Source organism: Drosophila mauritiana, chromosome 2L (genome assembly GCF_004382145.1).
Source record: "Drosophila mauritiana strain mau12 chromosome 2L, ASM438214v1, whole genome shotgun sequence".
NCBI lineage: Eukaryota > Metazoa > Arthropoda > Insecta > Diptera > Drosophilidae > Drosophila > Drosophila mauritiana.
Window position 1 is genome coordinate 13,986,713 of NC_046667.1, and position 27,381 is coordinate 14,014,093.

The 27,381-nt window shown below is 46.0% G+C and overlaps 4 protein-coding genes across 8 annotated transcripts in view; all 4 read left to right on the top strand.

The window, feature by feature from the left end:
• LOC117135169 (laminin subunit alpha-1) overlaps positions 1-9,981 on the top strand; it is a 65,062-nt gene extending 55,081 nt beyond the window's left edge. For 2 of the 3 annotated variants that reach the window (XM_033295228.1, XM_033295230.1), the window contains 12 exons: positions 1,294-2,653; positions 2,721-2,976; positions 3,032-3,428; positions 3,513-5,200; positions 5,258-6,010; positions 6,071-6,353; positions 6,410-6,560; positions 6,619-7,276; positions 8,159-8,777; positions 8,835-8,968; positions 9,030-9,258; positions 9,325-9,981. In XM_033295228.1, coding sequence (XP_033151119.1) covers positions 1,294-2,653; positions 2,721-2,976; positions 3,032-3,428; positions 3,513-5,200; positions 5,258-6,010; positions 6,071-6,353; positions 6,410-6,560; positions 6,619-7,276; positions 8,159-8,777; positions 8,835-8,968; positions 9,030-9,258; positions 9,325-9,479 — 6,683 coding nt within the window. In that variant the 3' untranslated portion in view covers positions 9,480-9,981. Of the gene's footprint in view, positions 1-1,293; positions 2,654-2,720; positions 2,977-3,031; positions 3,429-3,512; positions 5,201-5,257; positions 6,011-6,070; positions 6,354-6,409; positions 6,561-6,618; positions 7,277-7,417; positions 8,139-8,158; positions 8,778-8,834; positions 8,969-9,029; positions 9,259-9,324 lie in introns of those variants that run through there. The other variant, XM_033295229.1, reaches the window with a different exon arrangement.
• Positions 9,982-10,134: 153 nt separating this feature from the next.
• Positions 10,135-15,504, top strand: LOC117150435. The gene is made up of 10 exons (XM_033317317.1): positions 10,135-10,431; positions 10,488-10,825; positions 10,880-11,984; positions 12,041-12,789; positions 12,849-13,652; positions 13,767-14,386; positions 14,442-14,596; positions 14,650-14,857; positions 14,916-15,023; positions 15,088-15,504. Exons 1-10 carry the CDS (start codon positions 10,185-10,187, stop codon positions 15,449-15,451), a joined length of 4,698 nt encoding a protein of 1,565 aa, XP_033173208.1. The 5' UTR covers positions 10,135-10,184; the 3' UTR covers positions 15,452-15,504.
• A 292-nt stretch (positions 15,505-15,796) lies between these two features.
• On the top strand, positions 15,797-27,375 carry LOC117137884 (non-lysosomal glucosylceramidase). Of its 3 annotated transcripts, none has more exons than XM_033299618.1 (7): positions 15,797-16,196; positions 22,787-23,056; positions 24,329-24,921; positions 24,982-25,237; positions 25,295-25,668; positions 25,727-25,960; positions 26,025-27,375. In XM_033299618.1, the coding sequence occupies exons 1-7, from the start codon at positions 15,940-15,942 to the stop codon at positions 26,882-26,884; spliced, it is 2,844 nt and encodes a 947-aa protein (XP_033155509.1). In that variant the 5' UTR covers positions 15,797-15,939; the 3' UTR covers positions 26,885-27,375. The 3 variants fall into 3 exon arrangements, with proteins under 3 accessions (XP_033155509.1, XP_033155517.1, XP_033155526.1); XM_033299626.1 differs by having other exon boundaries at positions 24,335-24,921; XM_033299635.1 differs by having other exon boundaries at positions 24,404-24,921.
• On the top strand, positions 19,904-21,818 carry LOC117137903 (uncharacterized protein ZK652.6). The gene has a single exon (XM_033299646.1). It carries the CDS (start codon positions 20,043-20,045, stop codon positions 21,567-21,569), a length of 1,527 nt encoding a protein of 508 aa, XP_033155537.1. The 5' UTR covers positions 19,904-20,042; the 3' UTR covers positions 21,570-21,818.
• Positions 27,376-27,381: the final 6 nt, after the last annotated feature.

Below are 27,381 nucleotides of genomic sequence, written 5' to 3' on the forward strand. Positions count from 1 at the left end.
GGAGAAGAGTCGTGATTCCCATTGTAAACTTTAATGACATCATTTGCCCAGGCGAAACATGTGAATGGCGTCAGTTGATTGAACTTTTTATTGGTGGCTCCGTCTGAAGGAGTCGCCTATAGTCATAGTTGTAGTCGTAGGCCTTTCTCTCGCCACTCATTTCATTCATGAAAATGCAAATCCCCCCAGACGAACGATGGCAAGCACTTGACAGCTGCACTATAGTCAGTCTTGAGTCTTCAAGTCCCAGCCATATGCCAAGTGCCTCAAGGCGCAGCTTCCTTCTCCTCCTCTTGAATGCTCCTCGAAGCAGCTCTGGAGTGGATCTACTATCACCTATCCTATCGTGTCGCGTGCTAAGCTTGTTCATATTTTCTTTGGAATACCCTACGATTTGGCCGAAGTCTGTTTGCAGTCAGTTGACTAGGAATGCGAAACAAAAACTATTTTGTTTACAATATTTTTTAAATCCCACTACCAAACATTTGCAAGTGTCTAATCCTCCTACCTTATATACTTATATACATTTAACCTTATTAGCCATTAAGATAAACAGATAGAGCACCAAATCTTCGTTACAAGTTCCACAGCTCTCTTCTAATTTTGCATGCACTTTTTGCCAATATTTTAGATGTATTTTTTTATAGAGCGTGCAATCAAATTGAAAAGTGTTTTTGCGTTGGTTTTACCGGATTTATGAATGAATTTATTTTCGTATATAGTATATATGTACCTCCTGCCTGTCCACATACTCATGAGCTTGGCAGACTTGTCTGGCTTGTTCCGACGTCGTCGTAGTCGTCGTCTCCCACAGCTTTTTTTCGGGGTCCAACGTCCGTTGGTCCGTCGACGCATTTGTCGTTTGTCGCCCGAATAGGAAACTGAATGCTAATGTGGGCGGACTTTGGGGCGCTGCCTACGCGCAACCCACAAACCCACCAACTGGCTAGCGGGTCTGGTGGGTCTAGTGGATACAGTGGGTCTGTGCGCGCCACTTGGTGGCTGTTAAGGTGCAGTTAGCTGGCTGCCACTGACAGTGACGTAGTTGTGGCCCAGTAACCCAAGACGGGGAAAGCTCATAGGAAGGGGATTGATTGTTAGATTCCAGCACCGGCATTGATTCATTGATTAAATCGAATTTCATTTATAACTTCGTTAAAAATAAGAGTTAGTAAGATAACTTCCTTAAAAAACATCCCTGTAGTAAAGATTTTCATTAAATATAAACATATATTAAGATATTCTTCCTTTTTCTTATATATAATAACATATGCAACTTCCCTTCCTTTACAGAATGCCACTGCAGCAGTGTGGGATCCCTGTCATCGGATTGCGATAAGCGAACTGGACAATGTGCCTGCCTGGCCAACGTCACCGGGAGAAGATGCGACAAGTGTCGACCGGGTCACTGGAACCTCACGGCGGGCGAGGGCTGCCGGGACTGTCGCTGCGATCCCCATGGCTCCCGAGGCCACGAGTGCAACCCGTGGACGGGCCAGTGCGACTGCAAGATCGGGGTTGGAGGTCAGCACTGCAACGAGTGCACGGAGGGATTCTTTGGCTTCAGCACGGAGGGTTGTCAGCGTTGCTCGGCCTGCAGGTCGGAGGGTCAGGTGTGTGACCCGCACAATGGACGCTGCATCTGCCCCAAGTTCACCCGTGGCCTGGGATGTGGACAGTGTGTGCCGGGCACCTGGGGATGGCAGGCTCGACTGGGTTGCCGGGAATGCGAGTGCGATCACATTGGCTCCATTGGTCAGCAGTGCAGCACCGGTGATGGACAATGCCAGTGCCGTGAGGGATATTCGGGCAGGAAGTGCGACACTTGCGCCATCGGGTATTTCGGCTATCCGGAGTGCCGGCGATGTGGCTGCGATGCGGAGGGTTCCTTCACCCAGACGGATGGCTCAATAGCCTGTGACTCGAATGGCCAATGCCCGTGCAAATCCCTTGTGGTGGGTCTGAAATGCGACACCTGCATGCAAAGCACTTTCGGATTGTCCGCACTCAATCCCGAAGGTTGCACCCGATGCTTCTGCTTCGGGAGATCCGGTGAGTGCGAGCAGAGCGACTTGTCCTGGGGACACATCCGTATGGCGGAGTCCAGAAATCTCAGCGTTCAGCAAATAAGACCGCACTCGGTACCCAGCTCGGACTACGAGTACATAGTGGTGGTTCAGATGGAGGGCAGCAGTTTCCATCGCGAAGACGCGGAGATCCAGCGCATGAATGATCTGAGCTTAGTGCCCAAATCTACGGGGAATGTCTCCATTGGAGCATATGGCCAATTTTACCATCCCCTCTACTTCCAACTGCCACCTCAGTTCTACGGAGATCGGACTAGTAGCTATGGTGGCTTTTTGTACTTCACCCTGATCACCGAGGGTGCTCACAAGCCCTTGGAGCGAAATATTTTGGGTCAGTATCCATTGGTCCAGTTACACGCGCACTCCAAGTTGCTCCTGGACTTTTACGAGTACGAAGAGTTCGAGTACTCCTTGAACGTGACCCATCGGGTGCCGCTGCATGAGTCCTTCTGGAAGTACCACCACACCAGCCAGGCAGTGGATCGCAATACTCTGATGGCTGCCCTTCAAAACATTCGACACATCTTCATTCGAGCCTTTGCTTTTGCCGATTTCCAGGAAGTAGTGTGAGTCATTTAGAAAATCCAATAAATTTAGTAATAAGATTTTATCATGTAAATCATGTATTTATAGCCTTCAAAATGTACACATGGATGCGGCCATCTATATCAAGGGCTCCACCAATCTTATTGCCAAAGGAGTCGAGCGCTGTAGGTGTCCCAAGCGGTTTGATGGACTTTCGTGCCAGGATCCGGGAAGATCCTTCTACCGTTGGCGGAATACCACTGTTGTGGAGAGTGTATTCATTGAGGATCTAATAGGCAGAGCAGCTCCTTGCCATTGTAATGGTCGTAGCAGCGATTGTGACCGGGAAACTGGAGTCTGTCAGGTAAATAATACTATTCGATTTCCATTCAACTCCATTTATATTCGACTTTCCGCAGAACTGTCGAGGTAACACTGGAGGAGATCACTGCCATCAGTGTGCTGAGGGATTCTACGGTGATCCCAACTCTCCGCACGGTTGTCAGGCTTGTCCGTGCCCGGAGACCAATAGGAACTTTGCCCGGGGCTGTAATGTCTGGGACGGAGAAGTCAGTTGTGTCTGCAAGCCGGGTTACACGGGCAGATTGTGTGAACGATGCCAGGCGGGATACTTTGGAGATCCTATGAGATATCCCAACACTACTTGCAAGCCATGCAACTGCCATCCGGATGGAATCCAAACCGAAGGCTGCGATTTAGAGACTGGTAGATGCTTCTGTCGAGAAGGAGTTACAGGACATAAGTGCGACAAGTGTCAGGCGGAACGTCATCATCTGGTGAACAACGGATGCAAAAGTAAGTTAATGTTCCATGTGAACTGAATAAATGCAATCCTCTATATTCCTATGGGTATGTTCATGTTCTCAATATCCTTTATAGTCTGTGACAACTGCACTCTTCTGCTCCTGGATTATGTGGAGCTGGTGGGCAACAAGCTTCGTCGCGGAATGCACAACATGGATTTGACGGGAATTCCGGCGCCATATCGAAAATTGTCAGAGTACGAAAGCGCCTATGAAAAATGGAATGGACGCCACTGGGACTTTAGCCAGACCAAACGGCGCCTGAAGGATTACGACTCCGCTGACATCCTGAAGCTGGAGGCCCACGCTGAAAATTTGAAGTTCCAATCCCGCAAAGCAGTGGCCACTATTGGAAAACGGGAGTTTGCCATAAAATCAATGAGGGAGGATGCTGTAACCCAACAGCACAGTGTCGGCTTACTCCGCTCGGAGATTCTTCAAACCCTTTCCGATTTACATGGTTATGGAAAGAGTGCCCATTATCTCAGTCTGCCCACTGCTCTCAAGCAGGCCCGATTCTACCTGCAGGCCATCCGGGAGCACGACCAAATGGTTCAGGGAATCCGCAGCACCAACGACTGTGCATGGAAGCATTTTTATGCCATGGGCAACGCATCGGATGCGTCCTTCGACGAGAGTGGCCGCTTGGAGATGCTCTGGCGGGATTTGAATCAGACCAATCATCGGGTGGTGGACATGCGGCTGCAGGTGGATCGCGTCCAAGAGGTGGAAAACGAAGCGGAGGATGTTCTGGAACATGTGCGCAATTTGAGTATTCATGTGGGTGAATCCCATCAGGAGCTGGATGAACTCAACCAGCGAATTTCCGATCACCTGGATCCGGGCTACCTAGAACAGGGCGAGGGCTTGCTGAGGCTGACAGTCCAGCGGCAAATATTACTCAATGGGCATCTTAACCAATTGGATGGCTACCGTGTACTACTAAATACCACATTGGGCGTAAAGACTGAGCAGCAGCGGGAGGTGCGTAAACACTGGCTTCCCAAGGCGGAGAAGCACGCCAATCACCTGCTGGCGCGATCCAATGAGTACGCCCGCAAGTTTCAACCCACCAGGAATGGAGCGCGGATAGCCATGCTGGCCAGTTCTGCCCACAGCAATATCACCAAGGCCATCAACGATGCCCGGCTAGCTTCAATCCTGGCCAAGGAACGGGTCTACGAGGCGCAGAGAACACTCTATCCCAGTGACGGCAGCTCCATGATCGAGCGAGCCAAGCACTCGCTGCACAGATCAAAACAACTCCAGCAGGAAGCGCTTAAACAGATGCACAAATCCAATGTGTTGAAGGACAAACTGCATCGCCAGGAGCAGCAGGTGGAGGGCATCAAGTCCTCGATTTACGACTCCGGGCTGCGCACCAACAACATATCCGGACAGCTGCAGGGTCTTTCAGATGGTTCAGCCCGTCGTCAAGCGAAGGATAGTCTGGAAATGGCTGATAGAACGGGTGAACAAATGCGCGCTGAACTGCGAAAGGCGAAGGATATGCAGGAGTCCATCCAGAACATGCGGAGTTCGTTCTCCAATCTGGAACCCGACTGGGAAATCAAGCTGGGAATGGCCCAGGAGAACATATCCCTGACCCAGACCAACTTGCGTCTGGCCAATGTATCATTGAGCTACCTGGAGCAGCAAGCCGAGAAGGAGCAACAGGTGTTCGAGGTGTGGAACAACAGCATGGCCCAGCAGCTGCAGCAGCTCCGAGATCAGATAGCCAAGGCCCGACATGCAGCAGAAGCGGTAATTAGATCTTACTTCATATATGGCCAGTTATTTACATACATAAATTTGTTACAGATCGATGTTTCCCTGGAATCGCTGGGTCCTAAATGCATTCGATCATATCTGCCCGCCTCGTACGGGTTGAGTACCTCGAACAAGATTCGTATGAGCTTCGCCTTATCCAATCACCTCGAGAGCTCTCCATTGATTCACCTGGCCAGCAGCGAGGGGCGTCACATCACCCTGGAGCTGTACAAACGTCGTGTGCGCCTGGTGTGGAATCTTGGTGGCACCACCGCAACCGTAACGCATCCCATGGTGGTGCATACTCGTGACCCCAAGTACGACGACGCCTGGTACCATGTGGAGGCGAATAGAACACTTAATCTGGGCAGCCTGGTAGTGCGTCGGATGAACAACTATGGCGAGCTGACTCCGCCCAACCCGGTCACCATAACAGGATCCACGGATACGGAGCACACACGTTTCTATCAGTCTCGAAGCGATCGAATTTCGCTGGGAGGCTTTGCATCAAAAGATTTGCAATTCACGCCGGGACTCAATGTTGTGGTGCACCAGGTGGAGGTGGACAACAAGCCACTGGGTCTGTGGAACTTCGTGACCAGCGAGGGCAGTTGTGGTGGATCAATGGTTGGAGCTAAGGAGTCTTCGGCATCGTCCACGGCTCGCCATTTCAATGGACTAGGCTATGCCCAGTTGATGAAGACCCGACCACGACCCACTCGCAAAAACCTGTTCTCCGTGCAGATGACTTTCCGCACATTGGACGAAAATGCCTTGCTCTTCTTGGCGGTTGATGACAAGAACGTAAGTAAAATTAAGTTTTAATCCTTTCTTCAACGATACAATAATACATTTATATTGTAGAACCGCTCGGTGTCGGTAACTTTGAGCCGGGGTCGGATCATGTTCCGCATCGACTATGGCGATGAGTCCAAGCTGGAGATCAACACCACCAAGAAGTACAATGTGGGCCAGTGGATCAAGATCGAGGCTGCCCGAGAGTTCTCGGCCAAAAGAAGTACTGAAAATGGAATGCTTCGAGTAAACAACGATCGTCCGATTTCCGGGGCACCCACACTACCCGTAAACATTCACTTGCTTCCGGATCTTTCCAAGACTGTCTATTATCTGGGCGGTGTGCCACCAGGTATGGGATTGATTTGAATATAATGAGTTAAGACTTAATTTGAATTGTCATAATAGGTTTTACTTCGGGAACCTCTAAGGCGCCTGGCGCTGACAATCCCTTCCTGGGATGTATGAAGGATGTCCAGGTGAATGGCGAGACCTACGATCCTCTGGAGAGCTCAAGCTACTACGGTGTGGAGCCTTCCTGCAAGGACATGATTACCAAGTATGTAGATAGACTATTTTTCAAAAGAATCATTTTTTAAAAACTAAATCCTTCACAGGGCTGGTTTCTCGGGCAATGGTTACTTGGAGCTGCCCTCGCAGTCACTCCGAAAGCGCTCCAATACCGCTTTGGTGTTCCGCACCCTTCAGCCCGATTGTCTGCTGCTCCTTGCTGCCTATCCGCCTGAGATCCTGGGCGACTACGATGCTAAGGACATTAAGGGCAATTTCTCCATTAGCTTGGTCGATGGCCAATTGCATGTTTGGGTTAACTCTGGTCGCAGCTTCATCAAGATGTCCTCGAACTCCAGTCAGATGAACGATGGCGAATTTCACGTGGTACATTTGATCAAAACCGGTCGCAAACTGGAGCTGATGGTAGACGATGAGCTGCAAGAGATTCGCAATCTAAACGGCAATCCCACGGTTGTCAGCCTGCCGAGGGATGCAGGTGGCCTGTATATCGGTGGAGCTCCGGCGCATGAGAGTTATACGCCATTGGCGCCGACTTTTGTAAATCTAGAAGGAGCCATTCGGGATGTGGTGTTCAACAATCGGACCATTAACTTTAACGATGCCCTGACCTTTTCCAACGTCCAGATCGGACGCAATGGTCCACTGATGGGCAGTCTGAAAGGAGGACTGTACGATGTCCTACTGAAAACCGAACCCATGATTGGAAAGAGTTTTACGGCCTCGCCTGAGGGCTGCAAGCGGGTAAGTGACTAAAGTACCTTTTATTTTCTGGGATTGGTTCGGCGGGGGTTGAAGATTTCAATGGGTACTGTCCATTTTCTGCATGTACATATGTGGCTACCTAACTCTGTTAAAATCATACGTTTCTCTTTGTTTTTATAGGATTTTAGTTGCTAAGCAATTATGTCAAAAGCGGCTACGCTAAAAGCTTCAAGCGCTGCGCCTTAAGAAAGATCATTTGTATACTAATTTCGCCTAAAAACAAAAACAAAAGCTAACCAAACAAGCTACTCTATGTGGTCTACATGTGGATTAATATAACCAATCATCATCAAAGATATAACCTCAGTTCTTGCATAAAAGGCATTGGGAAAGTGGGTCCATGAGAGCATTATCGATTCAATATTTCACTCTAATGGGCAGACTGATTTAGCTTTAAGCTAGCGCATCTTGATCCTCAGTTAACCGAAACCTAATGCGAGCGATCTTCTTAGTTAGTAATTATCTTTATAAACACTTTTGCAATTTTGTAAATATTTCATGCGACTTTTATTACTATTTCATAAGCTTCAACGCTCAAACTAGAATTTAAGATTCACCATACTCATATATCATACACATCACTCATCAACGCTTTGTGTACGTTTTTGCTTCATGAATGTATCATACGATTAACATTTGCCTACTGCAACATGGACATTTAATTGTTATCACATTTACCTAAATAAAAAACATTTTTATAACAAAACAAATACGATATCATGGCAAAGTTTTTATTTTTAATTCAAAATCGCTGAGAACGCTACGCAAAAGCTCAGAAACTAACACAAAGTCGTCGGGGTGAGTTGAGTTCCAAGAAATAGGTACGATAGTCCTGGTCATAATCTGGTTGCTCTCTTGCAGATCGGCAGCTATTCCTACGAGCCGAATGCATTCAAGTTTGGAGACGATATCTATAGCTATTCCCAGCTGAAGCTACCGGAGCGTCACTTCTGGCAGCGCAACTTCCATCTGAGCTTCGATTTCCGCTCCTTCTATCCCAATGGAATGCTCTACTTGTCGCCGGGAAGCAAAGAGAAGCCCAAGCACTATGTGGCTCTCGTCCTCAAGGACGGGCAGCTGGTCCTAGTGGTCCGAGGTCGTCGGCGCGAGGAGCTCCAGTTGACCGCCAAGTTGAACGATGGCGAATGGCACCGGGTGACGATCAGCTGTCACGATCGCAAGGTCACCATGTCGGTGGAAATAGGACGTACAGATCAGAAGACTTCCGCCCAGATGAAGCTGCCCAAGAAGATTGGCGCCTCTCAGCTGCTCCTGGTGGGTGGGCTGCCCCAGTCTCCGGTCAAGGTCTCCTCCGATCTCTATGTTCGTCTGGAGCCATTCAAGGGTTGTCTGCGCCGGGTGAGCATCAACAACAACACCCAGGATCTGGCCCGACCCGGCAAGCACTCGAATGTGGGCCAGTGCTTTCCCACGGTGGAGAGAGGCAGTTACTTCCCCGGCGATGCCTATGCCATTTACAGTGAGTTCCCACTCGGTCTGTTTTGATTTTCAAATAACCTTTATTATCCTGCCGCAGAGAAAAACTTCAACGTGGGCAAGTACCTCGATCTGGAAACGGAGTTTAGGACCTCGGAGCTATCGGGCATTCTGCTGAGTGTCTCCGATCCTAATGGATTCCCAGCACTTTCCCTAGAACTGCATAATGGCAATGTAAGTTGAACTCGACATATTTTTCAAAGCTGTATACTAAATGCTTCTTTACTTTGGCCAGATTATATTCTCCTGCGATCCAGGAAACGGAGCGCCCATGCGTGTGGAGTCATCACTGCCCACCAAATATGCCCTGTGTGACAACAAATGGCATAATATTTCAGCTCTCTACGATGGCGAGCAGATTGTCCTGCGCATCGATCAATTGCCAGCCGTGATCAGTGTGGGTAATCAGGGGACTGCTGGAAAGGTGCAAACCCGCTCCCCACTCTATATTGGCGGTCTGCCAGGTAGGTCAGCTCCTTTATGAAGTTCATTTTATTTATTAAACCTTTTCTCAACTATTTTCCTGGCAGAGAGTGCACCCAGTGGGTCACTGATATCGCGGGAGAACTTCAAGGGCTGCATCCGGCACGTGTCCATTCGGAACGAGAGACGCGACTGGATCGAGATGGAGGACCTGAGGAACGTGCTGCTCAGCGAGTGCCTCGTGTCCAGCGATGAGAGCTGAAGATCGATGTCCGAAATCCGGACAGCTTTCCGGGCGCTTCTGGTTCCTGTTGACGCCACACCAAAACTTTTTCCAAATGTATTGTGATCAATAACGAGTTTAGAGCCACCTATTTATAGCCCTTCACTGCCATATAAGTTAGGTTACTCTAGGATTAGCTTTGAATGTTTATATAATTAACTACGACTTTCATTGCCAGTGACTGCATTTTGTACTTTGCAATCTGATTCATAATTTATTTTTGTATTTATAAATTACCTTATTTTTTCCATTATTTATTTTATGTTTTTAAAGAGGCTTTAAGTTTGTATTTCATTTGGCATACGACTTATCAAAAATTGTGTTTATCGAATCTCCAGTTTGTACAGTGCGCAACGAAATTTACTTAAGTAGCTATAACTTTCATTATTTTCATTTGTAAATAGAACTGCCATTTAGTACCTATGCTTATGTAATATTTCCAGACTAATAAAATAAATAAAAACCTATTATTTAAATGAAACCTATTGGCCAATTATTTTAATTAAGTCAATCTTATAAACAAATAGTCTAAATAACATCTTACAAAATTCTAAACCGAATACTTCGCGATTTTGTATTTGGATTCTAGCTTAGAATTTATTCTGGGAGTTAACTTTCACTTGCTGGCTCATAAGTTCGTAACTCTCCATTCAGCCATTACTTACATATTTTTTAACCCACACGATGAGTATAAACAAATCCATTCGGAGCAGCCGAAGGACTCGAAGATCCCTAGCTTCGGGTGGTGATCTCATTGGCCCCTATATCTACTGCATCAACTTCTATGATAATGGATTGAGTGCGGTGCGGGATGAGTTCGTGAAGCGGCTTGAAAGTGGCCTACGGCGGGCCATGTTCGTCATCGACTTGGACAAGGAAGTTGCGGAGGCCAATTATCAGTTCCAACGAAAGTCGAAGACCAAGAAATCTGGTGAGTTGTATGGCATACAACTGTTCGGGGAAGGTTTTCAAATTGTTGGTTTCTAGGATCTCTGGACGCGAAGTCCTTAGATCCATTGAACATTGTCCTGCAATGCATTCAGAACTGTGTTGAAGAGTTTGACAGAATAACGAAGCAGATCGAGTCCGAGGCGAACTTCGACCTGTACTCCTACTGGCAACGAAATATCCCTGCACAGCTTAAGAACCTATTGGCTCCTAAGAAAAAGGGTGCTCCAGATACGAAGCGTGACTTAAATACAGCTAGATCCAAAACGGGCAAGACATCGAGCGACAAGGTGCGCCTGGAGAAGATCAAGTGCTCGTCCGTTACAGCCAAGGAGCACAACAAAGTTGGCAAGGGAGTGCCGGTGTCCAAGCGGGAAGTAAGATTCTTTAATTTATTTTGAGAATACCTTATGATCCTTTCTGACTTTCAGTACATTCGAGACAATCCGACGTTCACGAAAATGCTGATCCTGATCGTGGGGCAAATGGATAACGATTTCTATAAGATGCTAATGGCCTACGAACAACCGCTGCGAGCTATTATTCACTTTATGCCGGAGAAGAGTGCCTATGATATTCTAGTGCCCCGACCTCGACGGGAACAGCAGCTCCAGGAAGCGTTGGCTGTCATCCAGAAGGACATCCATTCGCTGCGAAAGAGGACTCCCACAAAACCGGTTGGCATCTTTCAGCAGCAGCTTCCCCAGATGTCCGCTTGTATGGCAGCCAAATTCACGGACGATATCTTTGACCAGCTAAGTTGGTACATGTACGACGTAGAAACCCTGAGGGAGTGGTACCGATCGTACTACGTGGATCCGTACAAGGAGACAAATATTAAAATGGATCCGTCGATGTCGTTGGTGGAAGCATTCCATATCGTCGAATCGCTGAGCATTCAAGGGCACTATCTAAAGACGCAGATGCCGGCTTCCCTGAATGATAAAAGCACCGTTTACCTATATCTGGAGTCGCTGATGAGCACGTTTGGTAATCCAAAGGAACTGATGACCGAAACGGAGGTACTGCTCCTGGCAAATCCCACGCCATCGGTTCAAACTCGAGTTCTGGACAAAGTTAAGGTGTACGCCAACTCGTTTAAGAGCATCGTAAAGCTGCACAAAAACGACCGAATTTTTGTGGAGGAGGCCAATGGACTGCTGTCCAACCTGATTTCATATATGGATCAGTCCCTCATGCGGAACGTCTACCACGGCTGTCTGGAGTACAATCTTTTGCGACGATACTTCACATCCGGGTATATCAACAGCTCACTGAAGTGTCAGCCCTACAATGGTAATGTGGAACCGATCTATCTGCCCAAGTTTGCTGAACTGTATCTCACGGATGACTCGGTGATGCAACGCATTATAGAGCTGGTCAAGGACTACGATGACTTCAGCCTGCAGGAGGTGCAGCCCAATGTCCATCTCTATACTTTTCGACGGTCACTAAACGAGGTATTCGAACAGGAAAATCAAACTGTCATACCAACGCGGCTCTGCTTCAGGGATTTTACACTGTACGAAATGGAGAGTAAGTATATGATAATTTATATAATAATGTGTAAATATATCATTTGTTCTATATAGATTTTCTAAAGGACTTGGTTACCCCAAAAAGGTTCAACGAGGTGACGGAAAGTTATTTGTCACGACAGACTGAGAGCGCTGATAATTTTGCGACTCAAGATCCCTTCATAGTGAGATGCAACGAGGAGAACGATGGTGTACCCATCGATCCCAAAGTGTTTGTCCGGCGAAAGTCGATTAAGGAGCAACTGGCCAAGAAGAGGGAAAAGGAAAAGAAGGAGCAAGAGGAATCGAGGGCTGCCAGCCGAAAGGTATCGGTAGCTCAAGATGGTATATTGTCCAGCAGAACCGTTAGGCAGTCTCAGGCGCGTGCTACGATAGCTTCGATTCTGCAGGCAAAAGATTCAACCGTCGACTCCAAGCACGCGTTCTTTGTGGGTCTTGGACGGAACCATCCCTTGCTGGAGGGGTATAATCTGGATGACACCCGGCAAACCATTAAGTGCAAGACCTCGAAATACTTCTTCGAAGAGGGAAGAATCGTGCTGTATGAGGAGAGGTGGAACTTTCGCCAGATGAACAAGTGCCTTGCCCTCGAGATTGGTGGCCAGGAGGTACACTTTCGGAGTGCCGACGACCCGCGGGGAGTCACTGCCGCCGACTCCAGTGTTAGGATCGAGTCGAAGAACGGCATAAGTCTACGGGTCTTGGCCACGCAGACCGAGTGCGCCAAGGCGGTTCTGAACTTTCCCAATGGCCTGAGCACCTACTGCCACGACACCCACACGGAACACGTGTGGCAATATCAGGTAAGCTGGTAATAAGTTGGACAGATCTTGGAGATACTTACGGCTGTTCCAAACACCAGGAGAACGTGCTGGACGAGAGTCGGCGTGTGTGCACACCTTATGGTTGTGTAATTGCATTCTATCAGAGCACCGACACCATTGTGATTATGCGGTATAATGGAGAGGTGTACCAACTGTTCACCTTCACGGAGGCCGACAACGAGGAGGAGGAGGACCTCAACTCGGAGTTTATAAATGCCTGCTCCACGCAGTCCACCTACTCCACTTACCAGCCCCTCCGCGAGGCCAAGAAAAAGCAGAGGAGCTGTGAGAATTCGTTGAAGAAGAGCTCCGCTACTCGCAGTTTGGGCGGATTGGACTCCATCATACGTCCGTCCTTGTTCAGTGTTGACTCCAAGAAGAGTCAGAGCTCCAAAAAATCAATTCCGGGTAAGAGGAAAAGCCAGCTGCTTAAGGACCAACAGGCTGCAGCATTGTTCGAAAGCATCAAGTTCGAGTTAAACTATCTCAATTTCATCATGGCACTCTACAAGCTAAGCTATCGACACCTCAAGCTGACTACGTCGCTGGGCAGCGTGGTTCATGTGCAGCGCGATGGGAAGATCTGGTGCGGGAAACCCTACCGGAACACCGAGTGGCACGACTATTACGCCAACGAGTCATATTCGATGCGAGACGATGGTGTCAAGATGGTCTGGACGTTGGGAGAGCTGAGGTGCTACCACAGCGACGGCACTGCCATTACTTCCGAAACCGCCGAAGGCTGGGATCCCGGCACGGATGTCGACGAAATTGACATGGAAATCAGTTCGAGCAGCTCACATGCGAATATAGAAATCGAATCAAGCCAAATATTCAAAAAGGTATGGTATATTCTCCACTAACCTTTGTGCCACTGAAATCACCGAAACTGTAGCGAAAACCATTGATGCATTCTTGGTATATTGACTCATTATTTTATACATTTTATTTGCCAGGAGACCATTTTTATCAACGATCCGGAAGGTTTGCCATTTAAAGATGTCAGCATAAGTAGTTCACCGGGCACAGTTTCCCAAAGAATTAGTTTGAGAAGTAAAGAAATCTCTTCCAGTAGTGATGTCTTGCCGGAGGAGGAGGAGGGGGAGGTCGACCTAGAAAAAAGCTACATAACCTTCCTTCCAAACAGCTACTTCATTGCCCACAAAGTCTATGCCGGTATCCACTTCACATTCAGCCACATCACAAATGTGGATCTACATCTGGACACCTCGATCTTTACGTGCGACAAACTGAAGGTTCGTGTCTTTAGAGCTCCTTTGACAGCAAGTGTGCAGTATTCTGAGCCCGTTGAAGTCCCGTCATCTGCGGCCGATCCGGATGAATGGACAAAGCCCGAAGTTCGCCCATCAACTAAAAGTCAGCTAACAGATCGATCTTTTGAAGAAGCTCCCTCCAGCGAGGATCAGTCGGCGGAAGACGTGGATCCCGATGTAGCATGTGTGGAGATCGAGTGCAGCAACCTGGCATTAACTTTGTATGGTGATCGGGTCATCATACAGACCCACCTGCGCAAGTTTGGATGCGACGAGAACGCAAAGTGCGACTTGCAAGTGCGGTAAGTGGAGTAATTTTTCCAAAATTCATTATATATTTTATCTTTTTATTGAAAGTGACGATATCGAGTTGAAAGTGAACTTTGCCGAAAGCCTGTTGACCACTTTTCGGAATTGGGTGGACGAACTAACCAGTTTTATCAATTGTTTCTGTCCCAAGAAGCGCACCTTGTACTTCCTGGAAACGCAAAACAGATCCTGCCAAAGAAAAGGTAGTTTGACATTATAATCGATTTATGATAACTGTGAGGGATATATATTCTAGGATTTGAGTTGCATAAATCGGTGCCGCCTCTCGGAAAATATAACTTATGTGCTGGCAACTTCTTTATCGATGTGAACGAGCTGACCTCTGTAAATAGCCAAATGCAAAACCGGCACGATTCGTTCGAGCAGGATATGCAAAAGTTTCCGCGCTTTCAAACTCGCAAGAAACCAGTGAAAGCCGATTTTCCAATGGTTCTCAATTCCAGGTAACACAAAGGCGTATAAAGCTATCCTGACCATATTTATTCGGGCGTATTCCCTCAGAATTTATGTGGAGATTCCTGCACAACTAGCCAACACGGATCGGATACACCAGTTCGTTTCTGAATTTGATTCGATCAAGTTCAGGAAGCAGCGGTATCGCTTTAATGAGTGAGTTGCTGAAGTAGAATTTTCTTTTTGTAGATGTATCGGAAAAACTATTATTCTTTTTCAGAGCTATTATGTTTCATTTGTATCCGCGACTGCAGCTTTTGGTTCAGCAGGAGATAAGCAAGCGCAGTTGGAAAAATCATCATGAAGAAAATCGACGGCGCATGTTCATAGAACAACAGCGTTTTAGCCTCTATATGGCCATGCTGAAGCACAAGGTGTATCCCAGCTACTTCCAGTTCAAGGACCAGTTCAACTCGCATGTCCGCAACATCGAGTTCTTCCAGTTCATGACGTCCAAGTGCAACGAGAAGACGCATCCCGATGACATTATCACCGATCCCGCCGAGGAGCCCAGTCCGCCAATCAAGCCCAAATTAAAGAAGAACAAATGTGTCTGTCCCAAGTACATAAAATCTTTAGATTAGCCACGTTTTGTAACGCCTTAAAGTAGAATTAAAGATTTTAGGTTTAAGGCTTAGCAATCTGAATAAATTTTTCAAATAACAAGTATAGCAAGGCAGCAAAGTTAATCTAAATATTAGTCTTGTGCTTAAATGTTAAAAGCTAATTTTCTGAAAATTAAAATATAATTGTAGACAAATATCAAGATTTATTTTCATTTTCAAAAAATTTTACTTTTTCACCACCAATTTAAACTTGGCGCCCGAGTTTCTTTTTCCCCACGTTATCGATTGGAGCTATCCCCCATTTCAATCGGTTGGCATTTTAGTGCCGTCGCCACTCGGTCATACCGATTGGCTCAGATGTTGTTGTTTTTTCGGCTGCTCCGGTCGCGCGTTCGTGTTGCTCTCGAAATAAATCAGATATAGGCGAAATATGAATTAAAAAGTTACCGAATAATACAGCAAAGTTTCCGAACCGAACACGCGATCATCGAAATCGAAAGCTCGAAATGGCAGAACCTTTAGCAGTGGAAACCAAGCCGCTGAGCAACGGAAATGCCAATGGAAACGCGGTGGGAATCGCCGAATCCGCCAGTGCCGTCTTCCAGGAGAAGTTGAAGCTCCAGCAGGAGGAGCCCAACGAGATCGCGGCTGTGCCGAAGTACGGACTCAAGCTGAAGTTTGACCATGTGTGGCCGGAAAAGAGGATCCAGAATGTGCGGGCCTCCATCAGGCAAACGCTGCCCCTGGTGCCCCTCGTCTGCAGGTTAGTTATCCAAAACGGGAACTATAAACAAATATAGACCAACGAGCCCACAGAGTTTTCCAATTCCAAAAGTTTCGGTGCCAGCGGTGTACATAAAAATCCCCAACAAACATCATCAAATACCAAGTCAAACAAAGAGTGGCCTTTGACATTTACGGAAAGTTATCAAAAGCATTTACTGGTTATCTTTATGGGAAATCTTGACAGTTGGGTTCTTTACTACTTTAGCTAAAAGTACTTATTGTGTCTTATTAAAATGATGGGTTTTAACATTAAACATTTGACAAAAATATGCGGTTTATATATTAGAACCATATTTACAGAGCAATGTTTTTAGACCGAAAGGTAAAGTGCATATAATATAGTTTAATATTTATTTCCAGTGTATTCGCTGTATGATGCTGGGGTACGGTCACCATATCCATAATTAATTAAGGCACAATAATGGGAAATCAATATCTGGGCCTAATAATACCTCAACAGGAGTGACATCGAGCCTGTCTGTTTACGCCCCTGCTCCCTTCCTCCATCGCTTTCCATATCTCTTGTGCGTGCCAAATATAGCGTCAGGTCCTGGCCAACACACACACACACACATACACACACACACACATTCACACTCACACACACAGACACACCCGAGTAGGCCCAACTCATAAATTGAATTCTTTTGTGGTCCCCGTTGCCAACTAAATGACATTAAAAACGCTAGCTCCAAGGCTCAAAGGATACCAACACGCGAGGATTTAGAACGGGATGTGGGGGAAAATGACTTATAGGCTCGATAATAACAGAACTTTAAAAGGTATATTAGAAAATAATTAATGTCAAGTTAATTGGGATGATGATAAGCATATTTAATCTTTACTATTGCTATAGATTAATTGCGTAAATATGAAAGAACTTTAATACCTAGCATAAGATAATTGGCGACACAAGAAACTTTAAAAAGATTATGATTCTATTCAACATGACCGCAGTCCTGCAATTATCCTTAATTAACCATTTGAACTGGGTGCTCTTCTTTTTGTAAACCAGATAAGCGTAATTCCCGCTTTATGCGGATTTCTTCTTTTTCTGTCTCCGCAAAACCAAAAAACCCACAATTCCTGGCGCCACAATGTTTCCATTGTAGCCACCACCCTGCACCAATCCTATCTGCCCGCATTGGCGCCACGCTGGGCGTCCTGCTTGCGTGTCCTGGCCACATTTTCGGAGCTACAAGCGAAAGGACTCAAACACACTCGCACAATAGTTCGTTTTCCAGGCAGCTGGAGTTTCCTAGTTGCCGGTTCTTTGGGCAAAAGTCGAGCTGAGCCCGCACATTCTGTTTGTAGTTGTCAGAAATCACAGCATTTACTGACCTATCAAATGACCCATATTACAAAGTGTTCACAGTGCAATGAACTTGTGCTTCACTCATTCAATTACGGCTTCAATTTCTCAATTTAAACGAAAATTTAGCAAGCGAAAGTATGACTAACTTCTCTAGCAATTCGTACATATGACGTGTGCAAGTTAACAGTTTTTTTAAGTTTGCCTGATTAGGCTAATACATCTTTTTTATAAAATCCCAATATAACCGCTTATCAGTTCAGTTGAACAGGTGTGTTTTTTGGTTCTGAGTGATAACTCTTAAAAAAAATGGGAATTCAAAAAAACATATATATAGCTTATCAGCTTAATTGATTAGAGCTCATTTTAGATCTCCTGCAACATTTAAATAAATAAATATAATAAACTAACTATAAAAAATTGATGATTCGAAATTTAGGAAGTGATTATGAGTCACAGTTTTTAAAATGCATTTCTTTTTTTCAATTATCAATTATGAGTTTTTTGACGTTTCACAATATCTGTGCATATTTACTCCAACTTAAGGCTTCCGAGTAAAAAAGAGTCATAAAATATTTTAGCGGTTACTAACAATGGCTGAAAGTTAGCCTTATCACAGTAGAAATGTTCTGTCATGGCGACACACTGATAGTGTTTTAACGTTAACCTTTTTTTTAGGCCATTTCCATGCGACCTTATCAAAATTCTTTATTGTGCGACACAATTTGTGCTTATAACGATTATTCCCGCCGACACAACTAACCTATCTCAAGTTATTAAATTTCGCTAAGTAAAATGCTTTTGTTTGTCGCTTCAGCTGCGTACACATTTACAGATTATATAGCTTGTTTTAATTTTTTATTGTACAACTAACTAGTATATACACCGCTAGTAGAGATTAGGAAACCCACATCAAGGTTGACTAAGCGATTTTCCAGCCTCAGAGAGTTTTCATGGAGAGCTGATAATCCAACTCAAAGCAACTACAAATGTGTGAAGTTAATGAGTTAATATTGCGCAACAATATTATTACTTCATAAAATAAAATATATGTCAATTGAGTTTCTCCCTTGGTTGACTTTCCTTAACAGTTCCAGTTCAATGTATCTTTGATGACACAGTTCCGGTCATTTTCCCTCTTCTGATTGCCAACTATTTTTCACCCAATTTCAATCCAAGCCAGCAGGAAAACGGCGCCAGTCAGGAAGAGCGTACTTCTATACACAGCAGCACACCCGCCTCCTCCTTTTCCTGTGGCACCCGCATCCAGCATGTCTGTCACACATCAAATCCTTTTGGCAAGCTTCCAAGGCGAGTGCAGCATGTGCTCCTTGATACTCCTTGAGCGAAGCCAGAAATAAGGGGTCTACATATCCTTAGAGCATCTCCAGGACTTGGAAGTACAAAAAAAATCTTTGAATGCCCCCGGTCTTCTGGTAGACATGTGCATTCGTAAATGGATAATAACATAGTTCGTTTTATTTTCCTTTTACTCCACTCTCATCGCGCACTCAAATCATACGAAGCACTTTTCCTTATTGTTTTCCCATGTCACAACTGGAATTTTGTGGCAAGATGGGAGTCTTATAAAAATGAATTCCCTCCGGCGAGCATTTTCCCTTTTCCTCGTGCCTCTCAACTTGTCACTTTTCACTTTTCGTTTATTTTTGATGCATCTTTCAGTACTTGAGTTAGTTCTTTTCGGTCTGTTGGCTTGCGTTTTTAGATTGGAAATTTTCACAGGAGATTTGATATTTATAGAATGTGTACAGCTTAACTGGAGTTTTTGTACGATTCACAGATTAAACACTAACTTACAAGCTTACGATATCATATGTAACCTGTCGCCTAAAGTTAGCAAACAAGCTAAACTGAAGGCTTAGGTCAAACTAGCTTAACTAATTCCCAGGACGACAAAAAAGTCGTATATTAGTTCCAGGCAGCAATTTATCCAGGTGCAGGACTACGTCAGCTAACTTCATTAGTTACTTGCCACAAGCAATTTGATTCCTGTCCTCTCACTGCCACCCCCTTCCAATTTTCCCTCCCTTGCGCCTTCGCTTGACCCACGCTGACCCGGAAAACTTTTCCCCCAACAATTTCACAAATTGTGTGGAACATGAAAGTTTGTTGCACAAGCACAAAAAGCACAAAAGTGGGTACAAAATATTCGAACCGAGTTTGGCTAAAACCTTAATTGGGCGACTGAGAGTTGCTTTTTAATTAAAAGACTATTTCCATGAGAGGACGGTGACCCTATTCAGATTTGTATCTCAGGTACTAAAGAGAACCAGATCCAAAAGTAGTTCCAAAATATAACAAGTCCTTCCTAGACTTACTCAATTTGTGTGCCTCTAGTCGCCTTGTAAAAATCAGTCGAGCCAGCCAGATCGAGTTCGCTACCAGTTGTTAGTTAAAATATTTTATTGGATGAAGCTTGTGTGGATTTGTTAACTTAAAGTGAACGCCGGGCTATTGGCAATACGATCCCCACCAAGCAGACGCGGAACGATGGCGATGAATCGCCACGAGCGTATCGAGTGCAAAGGATGCGGGAAGCAGTCCCTCACCTTCAGGTGCTATCGCTGCCTGAGCTGCCAGGACTTTGATCTTTGCGAGGAGTGCTATGAGAATGACTTCACCACTTCCACGCATCCGTTTGACCATCCGGTGATATGCGTCCTCATTCCGGCGGATGTGGAACTGTATTTTGGTGGCGAGTACATCAGTAACTATCTGCCGCAGAGCTACCGCTGTCCGTACTGCAAGAGATGGGGCTTCAACGAGTCCACCTTCCTGGAGCATGTATCGGCAATGCATCCGGATGCCAGCCCCCTGCTGGTCTCCACCATGGTCGGTCTCTTCGAGCAGCAGCAGGCCGCTCGCCTCTTTCTGGAGAATGAGCAGTTGGCCTCCATTGCCGTGGCCGCCACTTCGCGCAACGAACTGATGCGTCGCCCAGAGGGCTCGATGACCCTCTATTTGGAGCCGCTAAATCGGGATGGAAGCTATCGCAGGGTGGTGGAACAGAATAACGATGACCGTACTCAGCGCTTTTCTTCTGATGGCCGTGACCGGCTCCAGGCTCTGGTCAGGGAACGTTACTCCCGTATTGCGCGCCGAAGTGCTGCCAGAGGTGGTCATATGGCTTCCAGACTGCCGGCAGCGCCTGCTCCTGGAAGCAGCTCCCGCTTGTTGCATCAAATAGAAGAGACAAGCCAGAGAATACATAATATCATTGTCGAAGAGTTAGGCATCTCCAACTACGATCCTCCTGCACCATTCAGCGTCAATGCCATATCGGATCAACAGCAGCAGCAGGTGGTGGAACCAAGCCCAAATGCCGCCGCTGCACCAATCGCAACACACCCATCGCTGATGGAGATGATGCGCTTCTATGACGAGGCTGGCTTGCAGCCATTTCCAGCTTCATCCCGTCGAGGCATCCGCACCAGACCCGCAAACCCAGTTCCACCAACGGCCAACATCGGTAACAATACACGGAGCATAAATGTTTACGGACCCACATCCGCTTTTACCCAGGCGGCGCACAATCCTCGATCCATGAACTTGGCCGCCCCCGATCTGTTTCCGCTTGACGAGCAGTTTCGAATCAGCAGGATGCCCAGTTTCCAGGCCAATCCCGGAGCACTACATCGCCAAGGAACCGGGACGCGCGCGCTGGATACGCGCTCCGTGGAATTTAGCGAATTTCCGCCGGAAGAAAGCGAACTGCCCCTCATCCTGGGCACTTCCTCGATCGAGGACCCGGCGATGCTAGACAAGCAGAGGGATCTGGAGCGCAGTTGTTTTCTCTGCTATCGCTTCGTAACACCCTGGGCATCTAAGCGTCCCCAGAATCATTTTCTATTGCAACGCGCCGAATTTGTATCCCAGGTGCTCTACTCCGCCTTGTGCGATGAAGATTTCCAGGGTATTTCCTTTCCGATCTTGAGAAACATCCCCAAACTGAGGACCATTCCGGACAACGTCATCTCCGGTGCCGGCGATGCTGAGAAGAATCCATCTAATCCGTAATCCATCAGAATCGGTTTTGTGTACAATTTATAGCTGTTCTTATACCCTTTGTATTCGATAAATTTCCCGTTCATATCTATGGAACTTTTGGTAACTTGGCTAAAAGGCCAGCAAATTAATAACGTGTTTCCAATTCTCAACTTACAATTGGCCAGCAGTCGTGATTGTCCAGCTTTTAAATTAGCCAATTCATTTTTGAGGACCAGCTTTCTTGACCCCATTAAAAATGTGCCAGTGTTGATAAAGAGAGATGATTGCAATCTTAAAGCCTTATAATCTGCTAGGTGCAAATTGCAACTTTTTAATTGAAAATAATTGGATAATTGAAATTGAAGCGCATCTGTGCGTTGCTTTTCTTGTTGAGTGACGTCAAATGGAAATCCCTTTGAGAGTCAAATAACTCGACTTTTATTCTGTGGCAATCATGGGTGTTTTTGACCAATTTGCACAGTCCCTTTCATTTGCAACAAGTTCATTATTTGTATTTATTTTAAAGAAATACGATTACAAACTGGTAACTTGAGCAGAATTAATTACCTATTTATATATATGCGATAAAAAATGAAAATGTTATAAGTTCATTAATGACGCATTTCGACCCTTCTGTAATTAAGATTTTAAATGATTGTCAAAGGAGCGCCCAGTTTTGTTTGAACTGAGTACAATGTTTGCCAAGGGAGCGTTTTGAAAAGCACTACGTTTTTTCGTAAATATATGATAGGAGGCATACTGCTCGTTTGCGTGGTAATATAATATTTAACAAAAATTTTAAAAAATAGCCTGATATGTTGGTTTAATCAGTCTCAAATCGATGACCGATTCTTTTGAATCAAAAGATGATTTTCATGTCAGGTTCGTTGTTGCTTGTCAGACATTTACGCATTTCCGTATGGCAGACAACATTCTAGCCGTGCACTTGACTTTGGCAACCCGCTGACCTTCAAAGAGGAGGAACCAGAGCAACCCCATGGGAGGGCAAAGGGAACGTTAAGCTGCCACTGCCACAAATGCCCTACGAATGTGCCGAGCACTTGGGTTTGTTGGGGGGAAAGCACTCACAGTCATGACATCATCGGGGTCAGGGCACGCAATTGGATTGGGATTGGGGTGCTTGGAAGTGGGGAAAATGGGAATGGAATGGAAATGGGAAGCACATTAGCTACGGAAATCTGATTTTTCATTGGCTCACTCTCCGTTTGTGATTCTGTTTTCCGTAGATATGCGGCCTACTACTGGAAAGTGTCGCGTGAAGGTCGCCGGGTGTACATGGACTACTACTACATGGAGAATGGCAAGCAGATCTATGGAGTGCCCATCGGCGGAATTGGAGGTGGTACAATTGGCAGGGGCTATGCCGGCGAGTTCTGCCGTTTCCAGATGCGTCCTGGCATCTACGAGTACAATGTGGTGCAGGCCAATCAGTTTATCGTTACCATCAAGGATCCCAAAGGATGCACCATCTTTCAGAGCCTCCTCTCCAAGTGCAGGTGAGCATATGACATTCCGATCGATCTGTCTCGCATTCTATACCTTTTCCATCGCCGTTAAGATTGTTTTTAGTTTTCCGGAAATAATTTCCTCTGCATTTGTTTTCCACTTCAATTTTCCGTTTGTTATGCGTGATTCGTGTTGCTTGCATGTTTTGAATTTATATTCAGCACTATAAACTCCCTCACTCCGTCTATAAAATATATAAAATAAAGGATATCCTTTGACGGCTGCCAGCTGAAACTTCTATTGCCTGCATTTACATATGTATATCTGGATGGATGGATTTTCCAATTGTTTTCTATGAAAATAGAAAATTTTGATGTAGTTAACCTAGAATTGCATATATAGACAAACAGAACAATGAACATGCCCGAATTTTTGGCTCAAATGATATACGAAACATTTTGAAGATACGATACGATTTGAACGGAAGACCTTTGTCTTTTTCTGTTGTATATTATATACGTATGTCAAAAATAATGCAATAATTGACAAATACATTTTTAGTACTTATGATAAGGGTTCAAGTACTTTCTCATTCTAATTACGTCTTAAAATGGTAATCAAACTTGATATACAAATGAATGCAGTGCGCTCTACCTTAAATTATTAGTTATTTTTAACGCTTTAGTTTGTTTACTAAATATACAACATCTTTCTATCGATTCACCTATTCGTGCACTTCAATTTGTTGCAAAACATTCTTCAAAACCCCAAAACAACTTTAACAGACTCTACTGCTTACACCCAATGGAATCCCACTACTGACCTGGTCTTTTCCGTAATACCCACTTTGTAGTGTGTAAATATGTCTTCAGCTAAATCCTCTAACCAAAATGTGTGAGCTTTCTATAAACCCAGATCACTTCAACCACTAAATCCTCACTCACCTTAAAAATAGGTGTTGGTTCCTCTGTAACTAACCAAAAAAAAACAAATTTGTGAGATACAGAACCAGTTTCGAATGGAGATAACAAATTCAAAATTAAATATTTTTCTCTAATTCTTGATGCACACATAAAACGAATTATAAAACACGCAACTCCTATCGACAACAATCACCACATGGATATATGTTGAACATACAAACCAACGATTCTGGGTTATTTTGGGTTATCTGGTGCGACAATATGGTATACATATATGGTATGGTATGATGGACGTTTTACCTTGGCTTTCTTCCTTATGCACTTTGGTTCCGATTTGGTTTTGCTTTCTTGCTTTGCCACTCCCGCGCAATCACACACACCCACACCATGTCCATCCAGCACCAGGGACAAGACCAGCGATCCGGATGCCGATCCGGATGGGGAAAGAACTAAATGTCAACTGCCCAATTGCAGCAGTCGCGCCAAGCAACCGCTGAGTGCCTGGCACTCGAACATCGAGGACTCGCGCTGCAGCTACACGGGTCTCTATCCCCGCTCCTGGACGGAGTATGATCTGTCCCACTATGGAGTCCGTCTGACCTGTCGCCAGGTGTCGCCGGTAATACCGCATGAGTACCGGGAGTCCAGCCTGCCCTGTGCCGTCTTCGTGTGGAGCGTGGAGAATGTCTGCGACCAGGAGCGCAAGGTGTCCATCACGTTCACGTTCAAGAACGGCACAGGCAACAAGAAACAGGATGCAGAGGGCGGAGCCGAGTCGCAGCTAATCAGCGAGGGCAACGCCAAGGGAGTCTCCATCAGGCAGAAGATCGCCGAGATGCCCTGCAGCTATAATCTGGCATGTAGGGTCCTTCCCGAGATAAGCATTACGCGGTGCCCCCAGTTCGATCCCGCCGGCAACGGGGAGCAGCTGTGGGCACAGCTCAAGGAGCATGGCCAGCTTAGCGAGCAGCCCACCTCCGAGGCACTAAAAAGTAAGTTCACCACTATTAACGCTTATTGTTAATAATTAATGGTTTCAATATCCAATCTAGCCAAAGATATAGGAGTGGCTGTATGTGCCCAGGTGGCCCTGAAGCCAATGGCAACCCACGATCTGGAGTTTGTGCTGGCCTGGGACATGCCAAAGATTCAGTTTCCCAGGAAGATGCAGACCCACACACGCTACTACACCAAGTACTTCGATGACAGCGGTGATTCGGGTCCCAGGATCTGCGAGTATGCACTAAGGCAGTATTCCACCTGGGAGCGCTTGATTGATGCCTGGCAAAGACCCATTCTCAATGATGAGTAGGTTTAGCATCTTTGCTGCCTCCAAAGAGCCAGTTTTCATCCACTACTTTCTAGAACCCTTCCCGACTGGTACAAGTGTGCCATCTTCAATCAACTTTACTTCATCTCGGATGGCGGTACCATCTGGTTGAAGTGTGATTCCTCGCTGGGCAAGGAACTGTCATATGATGATCCTCGGCTAGCTTATGGCCGTTTCGGTTACCTAGAGGGCCACGAATACCGCATGTACAACACCTACGATGTCCATTTCTATGCATCGCCGGCTCTGGCCCACCTGTGGCCCAATCTTCAGGTCAGTCTGCAGTACGACTTCAAGGATGCCATTGCCGCAGAACTAAACGATACTCGTAAAATGCTTTACGATGGCAAGGTGATGCCGCGCAAGGTCAAGAACTGCGTGCCCCACGATCTCGGGGATCCCGATGAGGGTGAGTTGAAACATGTCTCTAAAATATAATCTTAACTAATAATATACGCGTTTTCCAGAACCCTTCACCTTGATCAACTGCTACAACATCCACGATGTGAATGACTGGAAGGATCTCAATACGAAGTTTGTGCTGCAGGTCTATCGGGACTACTATGTCCTCAATGAACTGGCCCAGGCCCAGGCGGATAATGCCAGCAAGTTCAGCTCCATCGAGTTTATCGATAAGGAGAGCCTTTATGAGCTGTACAGCCAGGACAACAAGCGCAAGAATTCAGCTGATGAAAAGCAACGTAAGTTAACAACAATAAGTATTAGTTTCCTATGAACTTAAACAACAAACTTTGGCTCTTATAGAAAACCGTAAATCTGCATCGATGTACATCAACGAAACCAATGGAAAGGTGTATCTAATGGACGCCATTGGCTACTTGAAGGCCATGTACGCATCGTGCAAGGCCATTATGGAGCGAACCATTGAGTACGATAAGGACAACGACGGTCTGATCGAGAACACAAAGATGCCGGACCAGACCTACGACTCCTGGGTGATGGATGGGCCGAGTGCCTACTGCTCCGGCCTCTGGCTGGCTGCTCTGCAAGCCATGTCCGCCATGGCAACAATCCTGGACCAGCCGAACGATTGCCTGCGCTATCAGGATATTCTGGAGAAGGGCAAGCGATCGCTGGAGGAGAAGCTCTGGAACGGCAGCTACTATCGCTTTGATCTTTCGCACAGTCATCGGGATACGATCATGGCCGATCAGTTATGTGGTCATTGGTATCTGAAGTCCTGCGGCTTCGATTACGAGATCTATCCGAAGGAGAACGTGCGTACGGCTCTTAAGAGGATCTATGACAACAATGTGATGGGCTTTCATGAGGGCAATATCGGAGCGGCCAATGGCTTCATAGCCAATGCCGGCGAACCCACCAAGCCGGGCCACGTGGACAACAGCAACATCCAGGCGGAGGAGGTGTGGCCAGGAGTGGTTTACGCTCTGGCAGCCACCATGATACAGGAGGGCATGTTCGAGGAAGCCTTCCAGACCGCCGGCGGAATGTACAAGACCCTGTCCCAGCGCATCGGCATGAACTTCGAGACCCCGGAAGCGTTGTACGGCGAGAAGCGCTATCGCTCCATTGGGTATATGCGTCCGTTGAGCATTTGGTCCATGCAGGTGGCATTGGAGCGACGGCGAGCGCAACGCGACTAAGTCGAGAGTACAATCTAATCCGAAGTCTACACAACCAAAGATATTTCTAAGCCAGCACAAAGATTTTCTTAGCTTTTAGTTCGATTCTTCTTTCGAGGCTGAATGTGTAACGAGCTTATCGAGATGGTGCGAGTCGAGGAAGATGTTGTCTCTGGAGTGTTTTTCAAATTTATAGCTTTATCTGTACTTTTAAGCTGGAATCTGTTGGCGCTTACTCCATGTCTTCTCTAGCTTTAAAGCCAGTCACAAATCAAACTGCTACTCTCTGTTGAAGTACAACTACGCAATGGTATTCAAATGGAGCACAAGTCGTATTTAGATGTTAGCTAAGGGAAATATTTAAATCAATTATAAATGTTTTAATTAATTATTAATGTCATAAGCATATATGTATTTCAATGTGTAAGCAGTTGCTGTCTGCAATAAATGTGACCGAGTTGTCAGAAATAATTAATTTATAGTCGAGTTATTCGACTATCAGATACTCCTTACTCAGC

Bases quoted from the DNA above. Each gene is read 5' to 3' on its own strand.
- LOC117137903 (XM_033299646.1), top strand. From the start codon at position 20,043: ATGGCGATGAATCGCCACGAGCGTATCGAGTGCAAAGGATGCGGGAAG.
- LOC117137884 (XM_033299618.1), top strand. From the start codon at position 15,940: ATGGCAGAACCTTTAGCAGTGGAAACCAAGCCGCTGAGCAACGGAAAT. The intron at 25,238-25,294 runs GTAGGTTTAGCA...ACTACTTTCTAG, and splicing joins AGACCCATTCTCAATGATGA to AACCCTTCCCGACTGGTACA. The intron at 25,961-26,024 runs GTAAGTTAACAA...TGGCTCTTATAG, and splicing joins TTCAGCTGATGAAAAGCAAC to AAAACCGTAAATCTGCATCG.
- LOC117150435 (XM_033317317.1), top strand. From the start codon at position 10,185: ATGAGTATAAACAAATCCATTCGGAGCAGCCGAAGGACTCGAAGATCC. The intron at 10,432-10,487 runs GTGAGTTGTATG...GTTGGTTTCTAG, and splicing joins GTCGAAGACCAAGAAATCTG to GATCTCTGGACGCGAAGTCC. The intron at 12,790-12,848 runs GTAAGCTGGTAA...TCCAAACACCAG, and splicing joins AACACGTGTGGCAATATCAG to GAGAACGTGCTGGACGAGAG.